We start from the raw sequence: 16410 nt of genomic DNA on the forward strand, positions 1-16410 counted from the left end.
ATCTGTAACAGGTCTGACTCTAAAGTCTTTGAGACCTTTTTGAAAAAACTTGTTGGCAGGACATCTAAACAGCAGGAGGAGGAGTTCAGTTGACCTAAGATGTCCTCCAGGTCTTTGCTGTTAATAGGGTGAAACTGTTTCATGGTGTTTAAACAGTTTTTCGGTGGACACAGTACATATCCTGGATCTGCTGTTGATGTACCAATTGCTTGTCTAATTTTTTGGATTTTTTCTGTGAAGAATTTGGCAAAGTCATTGCAGGCCATGGTCGAATGAAGTTCAGCTGCCACTGACACAGGAGGGTTTGTTAGCCTGTCAACTGTAGAAAATAAGACCCGAGCATTATGGCTGTGTAACCCCTATAGACATGGTTACTAGTATTTTCTTGTTTTTACCTGGTAATATTATTTCCGACACCCCTTGAACACACTTTGATTTTCCGTAGTTCAGTGAATGCAACAAAAGCACGTTGCTGCATTAAGCTAGGCAAAACGGAGCAAGACACCGAGAGCAAATAACAAGCTACACAGTGAGTCTTTTGGTATAAAATAAGTGTTATAAAGTATTTTCAACAGTCTCTAACTTAAAGTTATGTACTTTTCAGAGGCCTTTATGTGTTTTACTCTCGACCAAAACCAGGCAGAGCGTGTATTTGTTTCTTGGGAATTCCGGTGAGTTACTAGAGATGATAAGTTAGCAGGAAAACTTATGCTAATTTTACATGTGGTAAACACTGCAACAGTGCGAATTCCGTATTGTCTAAAAAAAGCTAAAACCAGTCGGAGTACTTGAATCGTGTGTGAAATGGAATGTCGTATTTTATTTTATTGTCTATTTGATTGGGCATCTTCACAAATGTGCAAAACTAATGCAGGATGCACTTTTCTTTTAGCCATAAATGTTGTCCAGTGCCTTTTCTGCACTTTGTCATTTCAGTTATAGGTTAATACATGTAAATAAGTTATTTAAAACTAGTTACGTTACAAACATTTCATGATGTGATTACATATGCCTTAAAAAGGGGTATTTAAATACAATTGATTGTAATGCTGTAAAGCAATACAAATGGAATTCATAGAGACAGAACAATGTTAAAACAACAGTGTACTTGATTTTGAAAACTTTATGAGATCTCATTTTATTTAGAAAAACTGTTAAGAACTATTTTGTTTATTGCTCTGTACTGTATGTGCAGACTGGTTTTTTGTGATCCTGGATCTGAAGTGGTTCTGGATATGGATGGCGAGCCAGACCCTGTGAAAACTCTTGGCGAATCCAAAAGCAGTGTGGCCAGCTGTTCTGGATGCAGGAGTAGAGCTACAGTCTGAATTACTTCGAATCGCAGGATTTCAGATAAGCAAGAGCAAAAACTGCTTACTTCATACGGATTGTTTCTCTGGGAAACTATTGAACTCCCAATATCCTGCTCATCAGGAGTCAGGTCTAAAGAGACTACTTATTTTATTTTATTTTGTTGTTATTTTCAAAAGAGCGCTCTTCTCTGTTGATCTTCTGTTAATTTTCTATGCTGTTTACATTGGATTATTGCACCACTGTAACATTGTAATAAATCTGCCGGCTGTTCAACACTCAATTCTCTCAAATTTATTTTACTCCTCTCGAATCTAGTCTATAAGTTTAACCCTACTATACTAAGCAGGTGTTACAGCTGTTTTTAGTGATGATGTCAGAGAAGTAGGACCTCCTTGCATTCCTCAGTTGTAAATTATAATTGTGAAGTTTCTCTTTATAGATGTCATAATGAACCTGGAGGTTTGTTTTTCTCCATCTGCGCTCAGCTTTCCTACACTCTCTTTTTTCATTTTTCACTAGTGTGGAGTTTCTCCATGGAGACTTTTTCCTTCCAGAGATAACCTTCACCTTAATGGGACCAATTGTATCCATTACATTTAACATGTTAGCATTGAAGCTATTGATGAGCTCATTGACTGACCCTCCGGACAGGTCAGGTGTTAATGGGAAGACCTGGTTAAAGATCTGACTACTGTGTTCAGTTATACACCGTTTTGTGATCACTGTTGTTGATATATTTATGTGGGCTGAGATTTTACTTTCAAAGAAAACACAGTAATGATCAGACAGGCCCACATCAGACACAGTAACCTTTGAAATGCTCAGGCCTTTGGAGATCAGTAGGTCAAGAGTGTGTCCTCTATTATGTGTGGCCTCTGTTACATGCTGAGTCAGCCCAAAGTTGCCCAGAGTGTTACTCAGGTCTTTAGTCCCTTTGTCCTGAGGGTTGTCCACATGGATGTTAGAATCCCCAACAATAATTACACAGTCAAAATCAACACAGATCACAGACAGCAGTTCACTGAGGTCATTAAAAAAGTCTGTGCAGTATTTGGGAGGCCTGTAAACATTAAGAAACACAACTTTGGATGGGGCCTTCAGCTGTAAAGCCACATATTCAAAAGACTGAAAACTTCCAGGAGATAGCTGCTTACATTGAAATGATTCATTAAATAAGACAGCAACCCCTCCTCCTCTCCTGCTCACCCTGGCCTCACTGATAAAACTGTAGTTAGGAGGGGTCGTCTCGATGAGAACAGCTCCACTGTTACTTTGGTCCAACCAAGTTTCAGTTAAAAACATAAAATCAAGGCTGTGCTCAGTGATTAAATCATTAATTAAAAATGTTTTCCCAGCTAGAGATCTAATGTTTAATAAAGCCAACTTAAGTGTTTTAGAGGTATTATTTGCCCCCTCGTGTTTGGCAGCAGTCTGTGGCACACAAGGTATGTTTACTATGTTTAAAGATCTTTTAGAGTGCAGCTCTCTGTGTTTTGACCAGGCCACATGTCTCCTTCTGTCACCTAAAAGTACAGAAATTTTAAAACCTTCTAGTAAACAGGGTCCCAGCTTCTCCTGGGAAAAGTCACCACTGCCATAATCCTCACAGCCCGGACCCTTCACATATCACATATCAGACTTCGGAGACAGGGCATGAAGGTGGTAAGGAGGAACTAAGGGGGGCGAGGCTGGGCAATGTGACTTCGATTGCTCTGTTGAGGGTGGGGCTCGATGGCGAACCTTTGGCCGCTCTGGTGGCGGGTTTATGGGGGACAAAAAGGGATTGGGCAGATCTGAGCCCAGCATTGACCCGCTCCATCATCTCCTCAGTGAATTTCAGGTGTGGGGAGGAGGGAGAAAGGGAGGGGGAGGAGGGTGATGGCCTGTCAGGGGTTTGGGGGACTGGGGAAGATCGTGGTCCCTGGTCCTGGTCGTTGGTGTTGTTGAGAGAGTTGGAGGCAAATAGGGACCCCTCTTCTTGCCTCAGATGTCTCTCCTTTATGAGGCTCTTCCTCAGATGCCATGGATGTCTCTCCTTTATGAGGCTCTTCCCGGGTGGGGGCAGATGGAGCTCCTCCTCAAGGTTTCTGCTGGGCTTTGTCTGTTCTTGGAGTACTGTTTGTTCCTCTTTATGAGATAACTCCTCGTTTATCTCAGCCTTGGCACCAAGCACAGATGGATGACATATGGAATAAAACAAGTTGGAGGTGAACAGTTTCACCCCTGACTTGTTAAAATTAAATCCATTTGCTTTGAACAGATGCCTGCGTTCCCAAAAGGGTTTTGTTTTTTTTTTGGCTAAGTCCACACACAAATCTTTTTTGCACACACACAAATTCTTTTTACACATACAAATCCTGATTTACAAGTACAAAATATTTATGACCACATTTTGAGCCCATACTCCCCCCCCTCTTCCCAGCGTGAAGCGGAAAAAACGTGCGAGAGAGAGAGAGAGAGAGAGGGTGAGAGAAAGAAAAAAAAACCCACGCCTGGCAATAAGGAGCCGGCTCGCGTCGTTCACGTCAAAGATCCAGCTCTAAGAGCCATTTCGTTCACGACTGACCCATCACTACTCATCAACAAATACACGTAGATTAATTTAACATGAAACAGACACAACAAGTCAGTACAGCTGTGAATATGGCCAATTCTCAGTTACCAGTCAATGATAAAATAATAGCTTTTATTTTCTGCATGCATCAGTCAACCACTCATCCAGAGGATCTTCAATCCCAGAAAATTCCTTCTCCTCATTTGATAATGTCTGTCATCCTTCCATGCCCTGGTAACTGGCCCATCCAGAGCTGTATGATTTTGAAATATACATACAACTAGCCAAACCACACCTTGATCACACCAACCCTTTTCAATCCTGAGGATGTCCAACGCCATCCTAGTCTGGACTGTGAAAGGTGACTTTAACGCCGACTGTTCTGACAGTCCTGTGTATTACATTCCCTGGTCACATTAGCCAATCTCTGCACATCGGAATAAACATAATCAACATGGTCAACATTATATTTAGTGTTATTTCAAAATAGTATAGATTCTCACCCTCAATCCCTACGGGGTTTGCTAAATTATGTTTATCTAGAACTCTCTCTCTGTCTCTAAATTTTATGCTTGGTGTCACAGTTTAAGAATTTGACCATAAGTGACATTTATGGTGTTATCACACCCATCAGGGCTTACCTTTCCCACTTTTCAGTGATATTCCTCCCTCGAACATTTGTAATTACCCTACTTTGGTCATGAAAAACTGGTGGTGTGGCCAAGTGGGTGCTATAGGACCAGGGTTTATCATTACACAGCTCTATTTTGGACGTGACAAATCATACCATACCCTTTGTTATTGTTTTGGTTTTGGCGATTTTCCTGTAAAATATTTAATTGGCCTTTTACAATGGCCTGCGATGCTGACTGGTAAGATGTTCCAGTGATTAATCATGTCAGAACTTGTTCTCCAGTTCTTTCAGATGTTCGTTGTTACAGTTGAATCTCTTGTCTGATTTTTAACCGTTCTCGGTACTTCATGTCTTGGTATCAGTTCATTTCACAGCCATTTTATGACTGGGTTTGCGTCTTTTCTTTCCAGGGTGTTGCTTCTTCGTAGTTGGTGAATCTGTCCACCATCACAAGAAGATTTCCATGTTCTTTGGTGTCTTTTTGTCAGCTCCACGTGTCTGTAGAATCCATTTTCATGTCCCCAAAACTTCCCTGTTTAAACACTGGTACAGCTGCTTTGGGTCATATTCATTACAGGTGTTGCGTTCCCACACAGTTTTCCACCATCTCTTGCATGTGTGGGTGTCACTTACAGGCCTTCCATGTTCTTCTGAGTCTGTTTCTGCTCTCATGTGAAGGACCATGTGGTGGTTTTAACAATAGTTGACCAAGTTTTGTTGGGGCAACTTGATCTCTCACCATGTACGTCCACTATTCTGTGTTGTTTGTTTCTCCATCCGCTCACTGATCTTGTAGGCTCCTGCCTCTTTGTTTTAATGTCATCTTCTGTCAAATGATGGTAATGACTCCTCTGTTAGCACATTCATTTGTCAGGTCTGCTGAGTCTGTATAGATGTTTTACTCCTTCCTCCTCCTGAAAGTTGTATTGCCTTTGGTGAGAGACAAAATTTCTGCCACCTGAGCTAAGGCAGATTGTAAGATGTTTCCTTCAAGGCTCTAATTAACCAAGATCTGGCTGTACCAGTGGCTCAGTTTATAGATCTGATGTCAATCTGATGTCCATAACAGCTTCTTTTGCAGTCATGTTGTTGATATTTCCCTGTCATTCCTTCAGCCATGTTGATTACTTAAGTGCCATAGGTGATATGCGGCTGTATAAGTATGCTGATTTTGATTTTCCGCTGATTTTCTTGTCCATTTTCCATGTTGTCCAATCTCCCTCCTTTTTCTGAAAAACTACGACATTTACACTTTCGTATTTTTTAGAAACCTCCACACTGAGAGTGGCAGTCCCCTCCTTTGCATTTCCCAACCATGCAATGTGATACTCTAATCAAAACACAGCCAATAAAACACAGTTTTCTTCATGCAAAAATCAGTAACTCAAAATTAGCAGCCAAAGGGTTAAGTCTGCAGTTCCACACTCTCGTGTGAAGCTACAGTCTCCCCCTCCAGTCTCTCTTGTCCTCCTGCTCCTGCAAAAAAACAGAACAAAGTAAAGCATCCACCCTTTTCTTACCGGCTGTTTGTCAACATTTACTAATCCTAAAGTTGGTGCAGTCTTTGTCTCAGTATCAAGTCAGTCAAAACTTTAGTCTACGTGGTCAGTGCATCACAGTCCAGTCACACGCATTCATTCACACACATCCATACCAGATATTGCTGATAATGGAGTCCCACGTGCAACCTAGTCCAGTCTCCCTCAACAGCAAGATCACGTCAGATTTTTAAAAGGAAAACAATTCTTTATGATTTCTGACTGGATTGACTCGCTGCAATCCTGTTAGACTCAGGACTTACCATCTCATGTGGTCAGTGTCCCATCATATAAGTGAATTTCTCCAAAGACCATTACAATCGTGGAGAAGCACACTTTGTGACTGTTTCCAGTAAGAATAGTTCATAGCACATTAAATTTCAATATTCCAGGCCTGGATAAACGAGAGCTGATTCTTAAATCATGAACTCATAAAATATCACCACCGGTGGATCACACCTCTCAGATTTCTCATCTCAGTGCACTGTAACAAAAGCAAAACAAAAGTAAACAATAAAACAATAAAATAACACAGCAAATTCAAAAGTGTTAAATGTTTTGGTGTTAGTAGTCTTCTTGCAAAAGTAGAGTTAATTTTACTCTAAGCAGAGTCACATTCTTTTAATGTAACTCTGAGGTGTAAAATGATAGTAGTTAAAATCGAGTGTTAAAAATGAGTGTTTCTCTGTCAAATCTGGAGGTGTTACAATGGAAACATTAACTCTTGACCTCTTAACTCTGAACTCCTACAGGGGCTATGACACCAATAGAGTAAATTCACAGACTCCGCCCCCAGCACGGCTCCAATCGAAGCTGAAGTGAAGCCGTTTCAGAACATTTTGCTCTACATATTTGAGTTGTTTGCCATGCTTGGTAAGTCATTTGTTCAAAGGTTGTTTCAATTATTTCTATTAGCTTTTACTTCTGTGGCTCTTTGGAGTTGAGACAAAGCTGTGTGAAAGGCATTAGCCATGTTGCTCGGTGATAGCATAATATTCTGTTTTAGCTAGCTGAAAGGTATTGTTTGCGGGCAAATACCACAGCCTTGAAAAAAGCTTGCATGTGAATTTTCAGTCAAACTTTTGGTCAAATACACCTAAAACAATGTCTAGAATGTGAAATGTTGGTATAATGGTGCTACTTGAAGCCTGAAAACGATCGCCCATAAAAAAAAACGAGCAAGCAGCAGTAGCAGACGTCCTGACTGGATTCTACGTTAGCATAGATCCCTCCAGAGTTTTGTGCACACGGTTTAGGTAAAAATGAAAAAGGTTGAGGTTTTACATTTAGTTCAGTATTACCTGTTGCCTGTGTCCTTGTCTTTTGGGAAAATACTTTACACAAGTAATGGCTCAAAGAGGATTCCTTTTTTTTTTACTGTGCTGCAATTGATTACTGGATTATTTGTGCCATTAATTAGTGTCAACTATTTTTTATTCAATCTCCACATAGGATATGCTTGTGAAGATGGAATATGGGGGAGAGCAGAAGTGCGTTGAAGTTCCACAAAGTGATGAATGAAGGACATGCATATTGTATTGAAGAAATAAGTGATGAGAATGCTGTTATTTGCATTTACCAGCTCACCTATGTCAGACCTTTTGATAAACACAATTCTAATGAAAGTGAGAACATGTACACTGTTACATCTTTCAGAAAATGTTTTGAAATTGTGGTGCACAGTTCAGAATAAATGTTTTTCAAAAACCATTGCATCTTTTTAGTAAATGTTTATTTCCAAAAGAAATTTCTAGAAGTTCAGAACAGTAAAATTCCCGCTTTTTAGAATGAATTAGAAGATAACTCTTACGTAGTTAAACTAAAATACTCTTTGAGAGTTAATATATAAACTCTTAACACCTAGTTAGCATTAGTAAGTGTTAAATTATCAACTCCAGACAGATTTGGTGTTTAACACTAAATCAGAGTTAACGTACCAACTCTCCAAAAAGAGTTAAATTAACACTCTCTGGTGTGGACCCATATAGACACTTTAATAGTGTTGAAATCAAATCTGACAGTGTTAATTTGGACATGCTGGATTTGCTGTGTACTAGGGCCAGTTCCAGAATATGTCCAAACATAAAACTGTCTCTTTCTCTCTTAGAGAAAGAAAACAACCCAAACCTCACTGATAAAATAAACCTAGTGCTAAGAAAAATCAACAGAAAACTCACAGGAAAATTTTCATTCTTCCTCAGGGAACAATATTGTTTTGGAATTTTGTTCCTCCAGGAATTAAATCTCAATCATAGAAAATGTGTATATTACGTCATGCTGAGTCAGTGTGTGTGTAGATGTGTGTGTGTGTTCATCACTTTCCTGTTCTGGGGTCCTGCTCTCCTCCTTCACACTGTTTGCGACCATTGCTGCTGCAGCTGCTCAAATTTCTTTCCATCCTGGTTCTGGCCCCAATCGGGGCAGTCCTTTCTCCAGTGTCCATGCTCGCTGCAGGTGAAACCTGCATCTTCTTCTGTGTTTTGTCCGTTCTGAGGTGGCTTTTGACCCCAGTTGCTCCTTCTGTCTCTGTCAATAACCATGTCCTTGGTTTTCAAGGTGCTGATCATTAAGAAAGACTGATCACACCATGAAACAAACTCATCTACAACAGGCCCATGGGAATCCTCTTCACCATGAAGGAGGCTTACAATGACTGTGTCATCTGTATATTTAATTAAATGCCTGTTGGCCTGTGTACTGCGACAGTCATTAGTGTAAAAAATATACAGTAGAAGAGAGAGACAACAACCTTGTGGTGAGCCAGTAGAAGAGTTCAGCTGTTTGGAAAAACAGCCGTTTACTCTCACACACAGAGATCTGTCAGTTAAAAAGTCTAAAATCCAACCAACGAGAAGAAGAAGTTTATCAGCTAAAAGATGTGGCTGGATAGTATTAAAAGCTGAAGAGAAATCAATAAATACGAGCCGAGCATGAGCTTTGGCGCCATCAAGATGGCAATACAGGAAATCCAACAGAGTGACCACTGCATCATCAACACCTCTACAAAGCCTGTATTCAAATTGTAGTGGGTCGATTAGCTTTTCTATTTGCTGCAGGATCTCCTTCCTGATAAGTTTTTCAAAGGGCTTCATCACTAAAGATGTTAAAGCGACAGGCCTAAAATTACTTAAAGTTATTTTTACCCATCTTTGCCTCTACCTTATCCTTGTATTTTATTTTGGCTTTTTTAATTTCTGATCTGATTTACTTCCTAATTTCTCTAACTTTCAAGATATTCCCTTCAATAAAAGCTTTTTTCCTTTAATGAATCAGCCTCATAAGAGCTTTTGAAGACCATGGTTTTTTATTAGGGAAAAAATGCACAACTTTTAAAGGAATAATCATATCTCTGCAAAAGGAGATATAGCTGCAGACAGTTCACGTCAATCAGTTCATTAATGTCTCTGCATGACTCTATAAACACCGACCAGTCTGTACAGTCAAAGCAGCCCCGCAGGGCTAAAGAGGCGTCGTCACTCCAAACCTTGATGCGGTGTTTCCTCACCTTCTCTCTCCTCAGCACAGTTTTACAAACTGGCAGAAGATGCACCGTGTTGTGGTCCGAGGATCCGAGGGCGGGGCCAGCCACAGATGTATACGCACCTTTTATGGAACCATAACATAGATCCAGAGTCTTATTGAAGCATGTGGGACAATTCACATACTGATAAAAACTGCCCAATGTTTCCTTCAAGTCACAGCGATTAAAGTCTCCCAGAACAATATTAGGGGCCTCAGGAGAGAAGGATTGTAGTGAGTGGATGACGTTGGAGATGGTGTCAGTTGCATTCTTTGGATTCGCTTTAGGATGGATGTAAATGACGGTGACGTTGATCTGTGGGAATTCCCTCGGCAGATAAAACGGCCTCAAAGACACAGAGAGGAGGTCAATGTCAGGCAGACACACCTTTTTACAGACGGTAACGTTTTTACACCAATTCTGATTAATATACAAGCACACTCCTCCTCCGTGAGATTTCTGGGTAGCTCCGGGGTCTTGATCCAAACGTATGGGAAACCCGAAGCCATTTAGTTCCAGAGAAGAATCAGGGTCAGAATCCCCGAGCCAAGTCTCTGTGAATGCCATTAGACATGTATCCCTGTAGTCACGTAAATGTGCAACATTCAAATGCAGTTCATCCGATTTACTCCTCAGAGACTGCACATCAGCCAGGATTATTGATGGTAAAGGAATACGATTGTATCGTATTTGCTTCCTCAATCGCTGATGTAGACCTCCCTCCATACCCCGCTTCCTTGCTTTGACTCTGTTGAAAACAAAAGTGCCCCTGTGGTTACTGGATAATCCAGAGCTGGAAAACACTGGAGGGTGAAAATAATCCAGAGACGGGCCGTTCCACCGAAGATCCAGAAGAAACTCCTGTGAGTATTGTAACAACCCTTATTGTGTTATAGCACCACTAGGGGGGGTTGCCCTAGGCACAAACATCCTCCACTGCAACCACTGGACATTCGAGGTATGGACATTGAGGCTGTGGACAGCTACAGGTACCTTGGTGTTCATCTGAACAACAAACTGGACTGGACTCATAACTCAGACGCCCTCTACAGGAAAGGGCAGAGCAGGCTGTACCTGCTGCAGAGACTCAGGTCTTTTGGAGTGGAGGGCCCACTCCTGAAGACCTTCTATGACACTGTGGTGGCCTCAGCCATCTTTTATGGTGTGGTCTGCTGGGGCGGCAACATCTCTGCTGGGGACAGGAAGAGACTGAACAGGCTGATCAGAAGGGCCAGCTCTGTTCTAGGATGCCCTCTGGACCCAGTGGAGGTGGTGAGTGACAGGAGAACGGCGGCTAAGCTGTCATCCCTGTTGGACAACATCTCCCACCCCATGCAGCAGACTGTGACAGCACTGAGCAGCTCCTTCAGGGACTGCGGCACCCACGGTGTGGGACGGAGAGATTTCGCAGGTCTGTCAGACTCCACAACAAAAACTTCAACTGATCAAACACACACATGTGCAATAAGACTACTATATGTGCAATTATTTTTCTGACAAAGTTGTACTTTTGTATTTTCTTACTCAGTTGTATATAGCATTTGTATTCTATTTTATTCTATCGTATATATTATTCTATTTTATTCCATTCTAGTGTCTTCTAATTTCTGCTGCATAACTTTGCACTTTTGCTGTAACGAAACAAATTTCCCACCTGTGGGACTAATAAAGGTCATCTTATCTTATCTTATCTTATCTTATCGTAGTAGTTGTGGGAGTCTCCTAGTGGGTGTATGAGTATTAGTGGTGTGCGATACTGCATATTTTGGTATCGATCTGATACCAAGTAAATATGGGCCAGTATCACCGATACCGATACCGATACTTTTCAATAAATAAGGTGGATGCGTCATTGAATTGCTAAATCGCAATTAATTTTAATGACCTTAAGTGTTTTTTGTGAAGTTTTATTTTTTATTATTAAATAGTTAAAACCCAGGACATAATTAGGAGAAATAATTTATTTATAATTAAATTTAAAAAAGCTTTATTATTGTGGCGAGTTGTGGTCTGCGATGCCGCTGCAGGTGAGATCGACTCACCTTCACGGCATCTACAATCATGCCTCACCGGCTTAAAACCTGTGCGCTGCTTGTGCTGTTGTTGTTTTTGGTGTTCATGTGTACGGCTGGCAGCAGGAGAGCTGCAGCCATTACACGCTGCTCATGTTCTGTTCTCAGGAGAAACCTTACCATCCCCGCACGTGTATGTACGGACAGAGTAGAGCCGTGGAGACCTGGCTTGTATGGTCTTATGTTGCTAACAATGAATAAAGGTCTGTTGTTTAATTTAACTGACTGGCTTTGAGCTAACCTCCACACCACATGCCCGCTGGACCTGCTAGCCGCTCCTTGCTCGCCAGACTGCTGTTACAGTATGTAATTGTCTGTGAGTAGCAATGACTCCAAACAACCGTCAGGATTGAAAATAAAACCATGCGAAATTAAAAAACCTATCTTCATTAAAAAGAGAGTTCCACAAAGCACAAGCCAAAGCTTTAGGATTTCCTTAGGCTCAAAAAATAAAAAGCATAACTTAAAAATGAAATAAAACAAGTTAAAACACTGACACTGACTGACAGAGACAAACTGCTGGTCGCTGCAAGGCCCCCCCCTCTCATTCCTCTCAGGTGGAGGAGAAGTAATAAAGAGAAGATTAAGGAGGAAAAGAAATGGGGGAATGAAAGACCAAAAAAAGGGGGAATGGGGAGAATACGAAAAAAAAAACACTAAAAAAACAAAGCACAAGTAAAACACTGATCGCATCTTTTCAGTTTTTGAAAGTGCAGAAATATGAGGCTTCAATCCACAGTCAGTATGTTACTGCAGTAGGCTGTAATAGAGATGCCTATAAGAAGACAGCAGGAAACAAGCTAAAGCCACATGCCGGTGTGAATACAGTCAGCAGCAGCAACAGCAGCAAGAGTTTAACTACAAAAAAAGAATCAGAACACGTGATTCCTGCTAACTTAAATGGCTTGGTTTTTTTTCTGCTGTTTTAATCAGTGACTAGGTGTATGAACACATTAGAAGTCAGAAATCAAACAAAGTGATTAGTAACGCCTAACACGCGGAGAACATGCCAACTCCATGCAGAAAGGCCTGGCCAGGTGATGGAGTCGAACTCTGGACCTTTTGGTGTGCTAACCACAGTTGCCTGTGCTAGAAAACAAATTTTCTAGCTTCTGAAAAGCTTGTGTCCCAGGAGCACTAACTAGGTTCTCAGCCAACTCCGAACCTGACCTCCCTTGTCATCTCTTTTATTGACAATAAGCAGTTACACAAATATCTCAGCAAGTCAGTATTTGTGTGTGTGTGTGTTATTTCCTGTGACACCATATATGGCTCGACCTTTTAACGACATCTTCAGTCACTCCATTTATGGCGTGACCTTTCAGCGAACCAACATGTACAAAAGCAGAAGTGAGCAGTCCTGCTAAACTTATAAAACCAGAAGCTTGTGGTTTCTAAATGTACAATGGAAACCTATAGCGACAAGACAGCTTCCTACATCTTAAGTACGCAACCTAATATGGAAGAAACATTTTATCAAAACACATACAAGCAATGGTTATATATATATTAGCACAAATGACAATCTTTAAAGAATCAACTCTAACACTCTGTACTAAGAAAGCTTGAAGAGGCTCAAACTGTTCGAACACTATGGCTCAGAAGTTTACTTTCACCCATCAGGGCCATGAATGTTTGCCAATAGTTTGCTTTTAATTATCTTTGAAATGTTGTTTTTCCAAGGTGGAATGATATAGTATACATATTTTTTAAAAGGAAGAAAAAGAAATTGAATCACAATTAATTTATTTTGGATTTTATACAGGCTCAAATATATGCATTCACTTAAATTTTTTAATAAGTAGTACTCATAAGCCAAAGCATATTAACCACTTTATTTATCTTAGAATCAGAAAATTCATTGAAGAGTTAAGGTTAGAAAGGACATGATTAATTGTTTTTGATTAAATTTTTTTTGATTGGTAATTTATTTCAATATGTGAACAATATACAAGTACATTTAGAAAAGAAAATAAGAGAGAGAAAAAATACTATACAAATTAAATGATTCAACCTTAGATAAATAAAAAGAAAATACAGTTGATCAGGAAATTAAAAAAAACAATGAATTTTATTATGTTTTATTTAACTTTGAAGTTGCTTGTAGTAGGTCAAGTACATATTCTTTCTAAACTTTCAGAATCATAAATACAAAAAGTGGTGAAACTTTAAAATCACTCAGAGGTTGCTGCAGCTGGCTGTGATTTTACCCTCTATCATTATCTGACTGCCTGTGACTATGTGCTGTTTCATGGATTTGGCTAAGGATTGACATCAAGTGATTCTTGATGACGCAGGAGTTTCTCTCCTTGCTCTATTTTAGCCATTGTCTCTGCTTTTTCCTTCATGGCCATCAGAGACTGAACTCGTTCCTTCCAGCCTGGTTTGCCCTCAGATTTCTCTCCTTCAATAAGCATGTCGATGTACTCTGGAGTGGACAGAGGGTTTGGCTTCAGTGCTATCTCTTTGAGTCTGTTCAGACACTTGGAAGATCTCTCCATCAGTTTCATCACCTCAGCCTGCAAACAGTCGTACTCAGCATTCAGTTTATCAATCACTTTCTGAACAGTCATCTTCTCTCCTGTGGCTTCCCGATACTTTTCTTCCAGCTTCTTTATTGTTCTTTTTTCTTTAACATCTTTATAGACCCATCTGTACTTCTGGTTAAAGTGTACATTCCAAATACACTTTCCTGGGCACTCTTTACAGTTTCCATTTTGTCCCATTGCTACACAGCCTCTTTTTTCTGCATCATTTGCTATCTGGCAAGGGTAGTGACAGGTGGCATGACACTGCTGACAGTTGGTGATGTAGTTTCCAGAGCCAGAAATGTCCTCCTGAACAGGCTTTTTGACAGTAACTTCAAATTCAAAGTTCTCATTTCTGCTGATCTCTGCTTCATGTTCTTTAAGTTTTTCACTCGTCTCTTTTATCTCCTCAAGCTTGGCTAACCCAAGTTTCACCTGCTCCTGCAGATTCTCAACTGAATTCTCGAGCTGCTTTCTTTCTCTGAGGACTTCCTTTGTCAGTGTCAAGCTTTTGGTTTCTATTTTATTCAGAGTGGCAAAAAACCTTTTCATGCTTTTTGTCCCCATCTCCCAAAACATCTGATCAAAGCCTCCTTCATCATCATCATCACTCATTCTGTCTCCTTCAGCTGATTTGTTATTTGCAAACAGCGCTGAGTTATTGAATTTGAAGTGAACCGGCAGCCCGTCTTTTGTTTTAGGACATGGGACTCCTGCAGCATTGATCGCCTCGAGAACTGGAGGTCGCTGACCGTCTGCAAATGTCACCAGGATCCTGATGTTTTCTGCCACATCGTTGCCAAAGATTGAGAGCACTGAATCAAACACATATTTTTGTGTTGGTGTGAGTCGTGCTAAAGCAGCCTGAGCTACAAAACACACAGCATCGATTTCACTGACACCATGTGAGGAAGTGAAGAGATTACGTAGCTGCTCTACGATCTCTCTGTCTCTTTCTATGCCTCTTGTATCTCCAAAGCCTGGAGTGTCAATAATGGTCAGAGAGAACTCAATTTGAAATCCCTGCTGGTGTTTGACTTTGTACACAGCGACTTCAGAGGTCTGACTCTCAGATTGTGAAGTTAACTCACCCTCATCAACTAACTTAAATCGATATGGATCCTCCCATTTAACACCTAAAATGTAATTGATCATCCCGTTGATGAGAGTTGACTTCCCAGCACCAGTCGCTCCGAGAACCATTATGGTGCGATTAGGTTTACTGGACTCTTTCCCAAAAGTGAAACTCTTGCATCCATCGACATTGAAATTATCATTTTTTAGTGGAATTATATAAACAGGGAGAGGCCCTGTATGTGTTTTTGATTGTTCGCAATTTTTTTTTATAGTATCTGAAAGCTTTTTGGGCTCTTCTCGTTTGAACACATTAAACATTTTCTTTTTTGTTGTACGTCAGTTATTAAATTTACTACAAAGATCTAAATTTTTCTTCTGTCAGGAACAAATATAGTGGCTTCTGCACAGTCAGGGTCTTGTGTTGTAAAGATGTTCTTTCAGCTCCTGATCTGCAGATGAAAAATGTATTCAAAAATTAAAATACACAGAATGTAAACCAAGCCGGCGGCCACTGATTGTTTTTCTTCACATTTAGAAGTCTTATTTTTATACAATAACCATTACAAACATTGTATTAATAAATCTTTTACTTTTGAAATAAAACTTGAGAGATGATCATCTAAAAAGCCTCCTTACCCGTTCTCAGTCACGTGCCTTTAGACCTAAGTGCTGAGATTTATTGGTTTGGATTCAAACTGGTCTTTAACCATAACCCCTCCTAAAATACAAAAAACAGAGTGTCGGGATGAAATATTATTTTACTGTTATTATTCATAATCATTATTATTATTGTTGCATCATTTATGATTTATCATTTGTCATTTCATTGACACATTTATTGAAACTGTTGATGTTACATTACAGTCTGTATTTCAGGTGTTAGCATAAGCACATAATAATCTTTCATTGCAGGTGCAACTGTAATCATGTTATACACATATTGCTAATTAAAGAGTTGAAGCTCGGCCAAGTTAATTAATGGTTTGAAGCTACGGCCGACGCGAGTTCGGTGGTCGATGGTCAGCATGCGCCACGCCATGTCCATTGTGCTTCCTGTTGTTTACTAAAGGGATAATGCTGAAATGGCAGGGGACAAGGTCGCACCTCCAGAAATAAAAGATGTAGCCACAGTGCCACCCAGTACTGTTGTGATGACAGAAACTAATACACGTT

The 16410-nt window shown here is 40.3% G+C and overlaps 1 protein-coding gene and 2 long non-coding RNA genes across 3 annotated transcripts; 2 read left to right on the forward strand and 1 right to left on the reverse strand.

The window, feature by feature from the left end:
- Positions 1-386: 386 nt before the first annotated feature.
- On the forward strand, positions 387-1594 carry LOC112430447 (uncharacterized). The gene is made up of 3 exons (XR_013094116.1): positions 387-529; positions 605-671; positions 1196-1594. It is a non-coding gene; the product is annotated as an uncharacterized LOC112430447 (long non-coding RNA).
- A 5051-nt stretch (positions 1595-6645) lies between these two features.
- LOC143413519 (uncharacterized) lies at positions 6646-7750 on the forward strand. Its single transcript, XR_013094117.1, has 2 exons — positions 6646-6913; positions 7493-7750. It is a non-coding gene; the product is annotated as an uncharacterized LOC143413519 (long non-coding RNA).
- A 5914-nt stretch (positions 7751-13664) lies between these two features.
- Positions 13665-15957, reverse strand: LOC101470575 (uncharacterized). Its single transcript, XM_076876673.1, has 2 exons — positions 15874-15957; positions 13665-15686 (listed from the first exon to the last, which is right to left on the reverse strand). Exon 2 carries the CDS (start codon positions 15553-15555, stop codon positions 13894-13896), a length of 1662 nt encoding a protein of 553 aa, XP_076732788.1. The 5' UTR covers positions 15556-15686; positions 15874-15957; the 3' UTR covers positions 13665-13893.
- Between the last annotated feature and the right edge of the window lie 453 nt (positions 15958-16410).

This window comes from Maylandia zebra, linkage group LG18 (genome assembly GCF_041146795.1).
Source record: "Maylandia zebra isolate NMK-2024a linkage group LG18, Mzebra_GT3a, whole genome shotgun sequence".
NCBI lineage: Eukaryota > Metazoa > Chordata > Actinopteri > Cichliformes > Cichlidae > Maylandia > Maylandia zebra.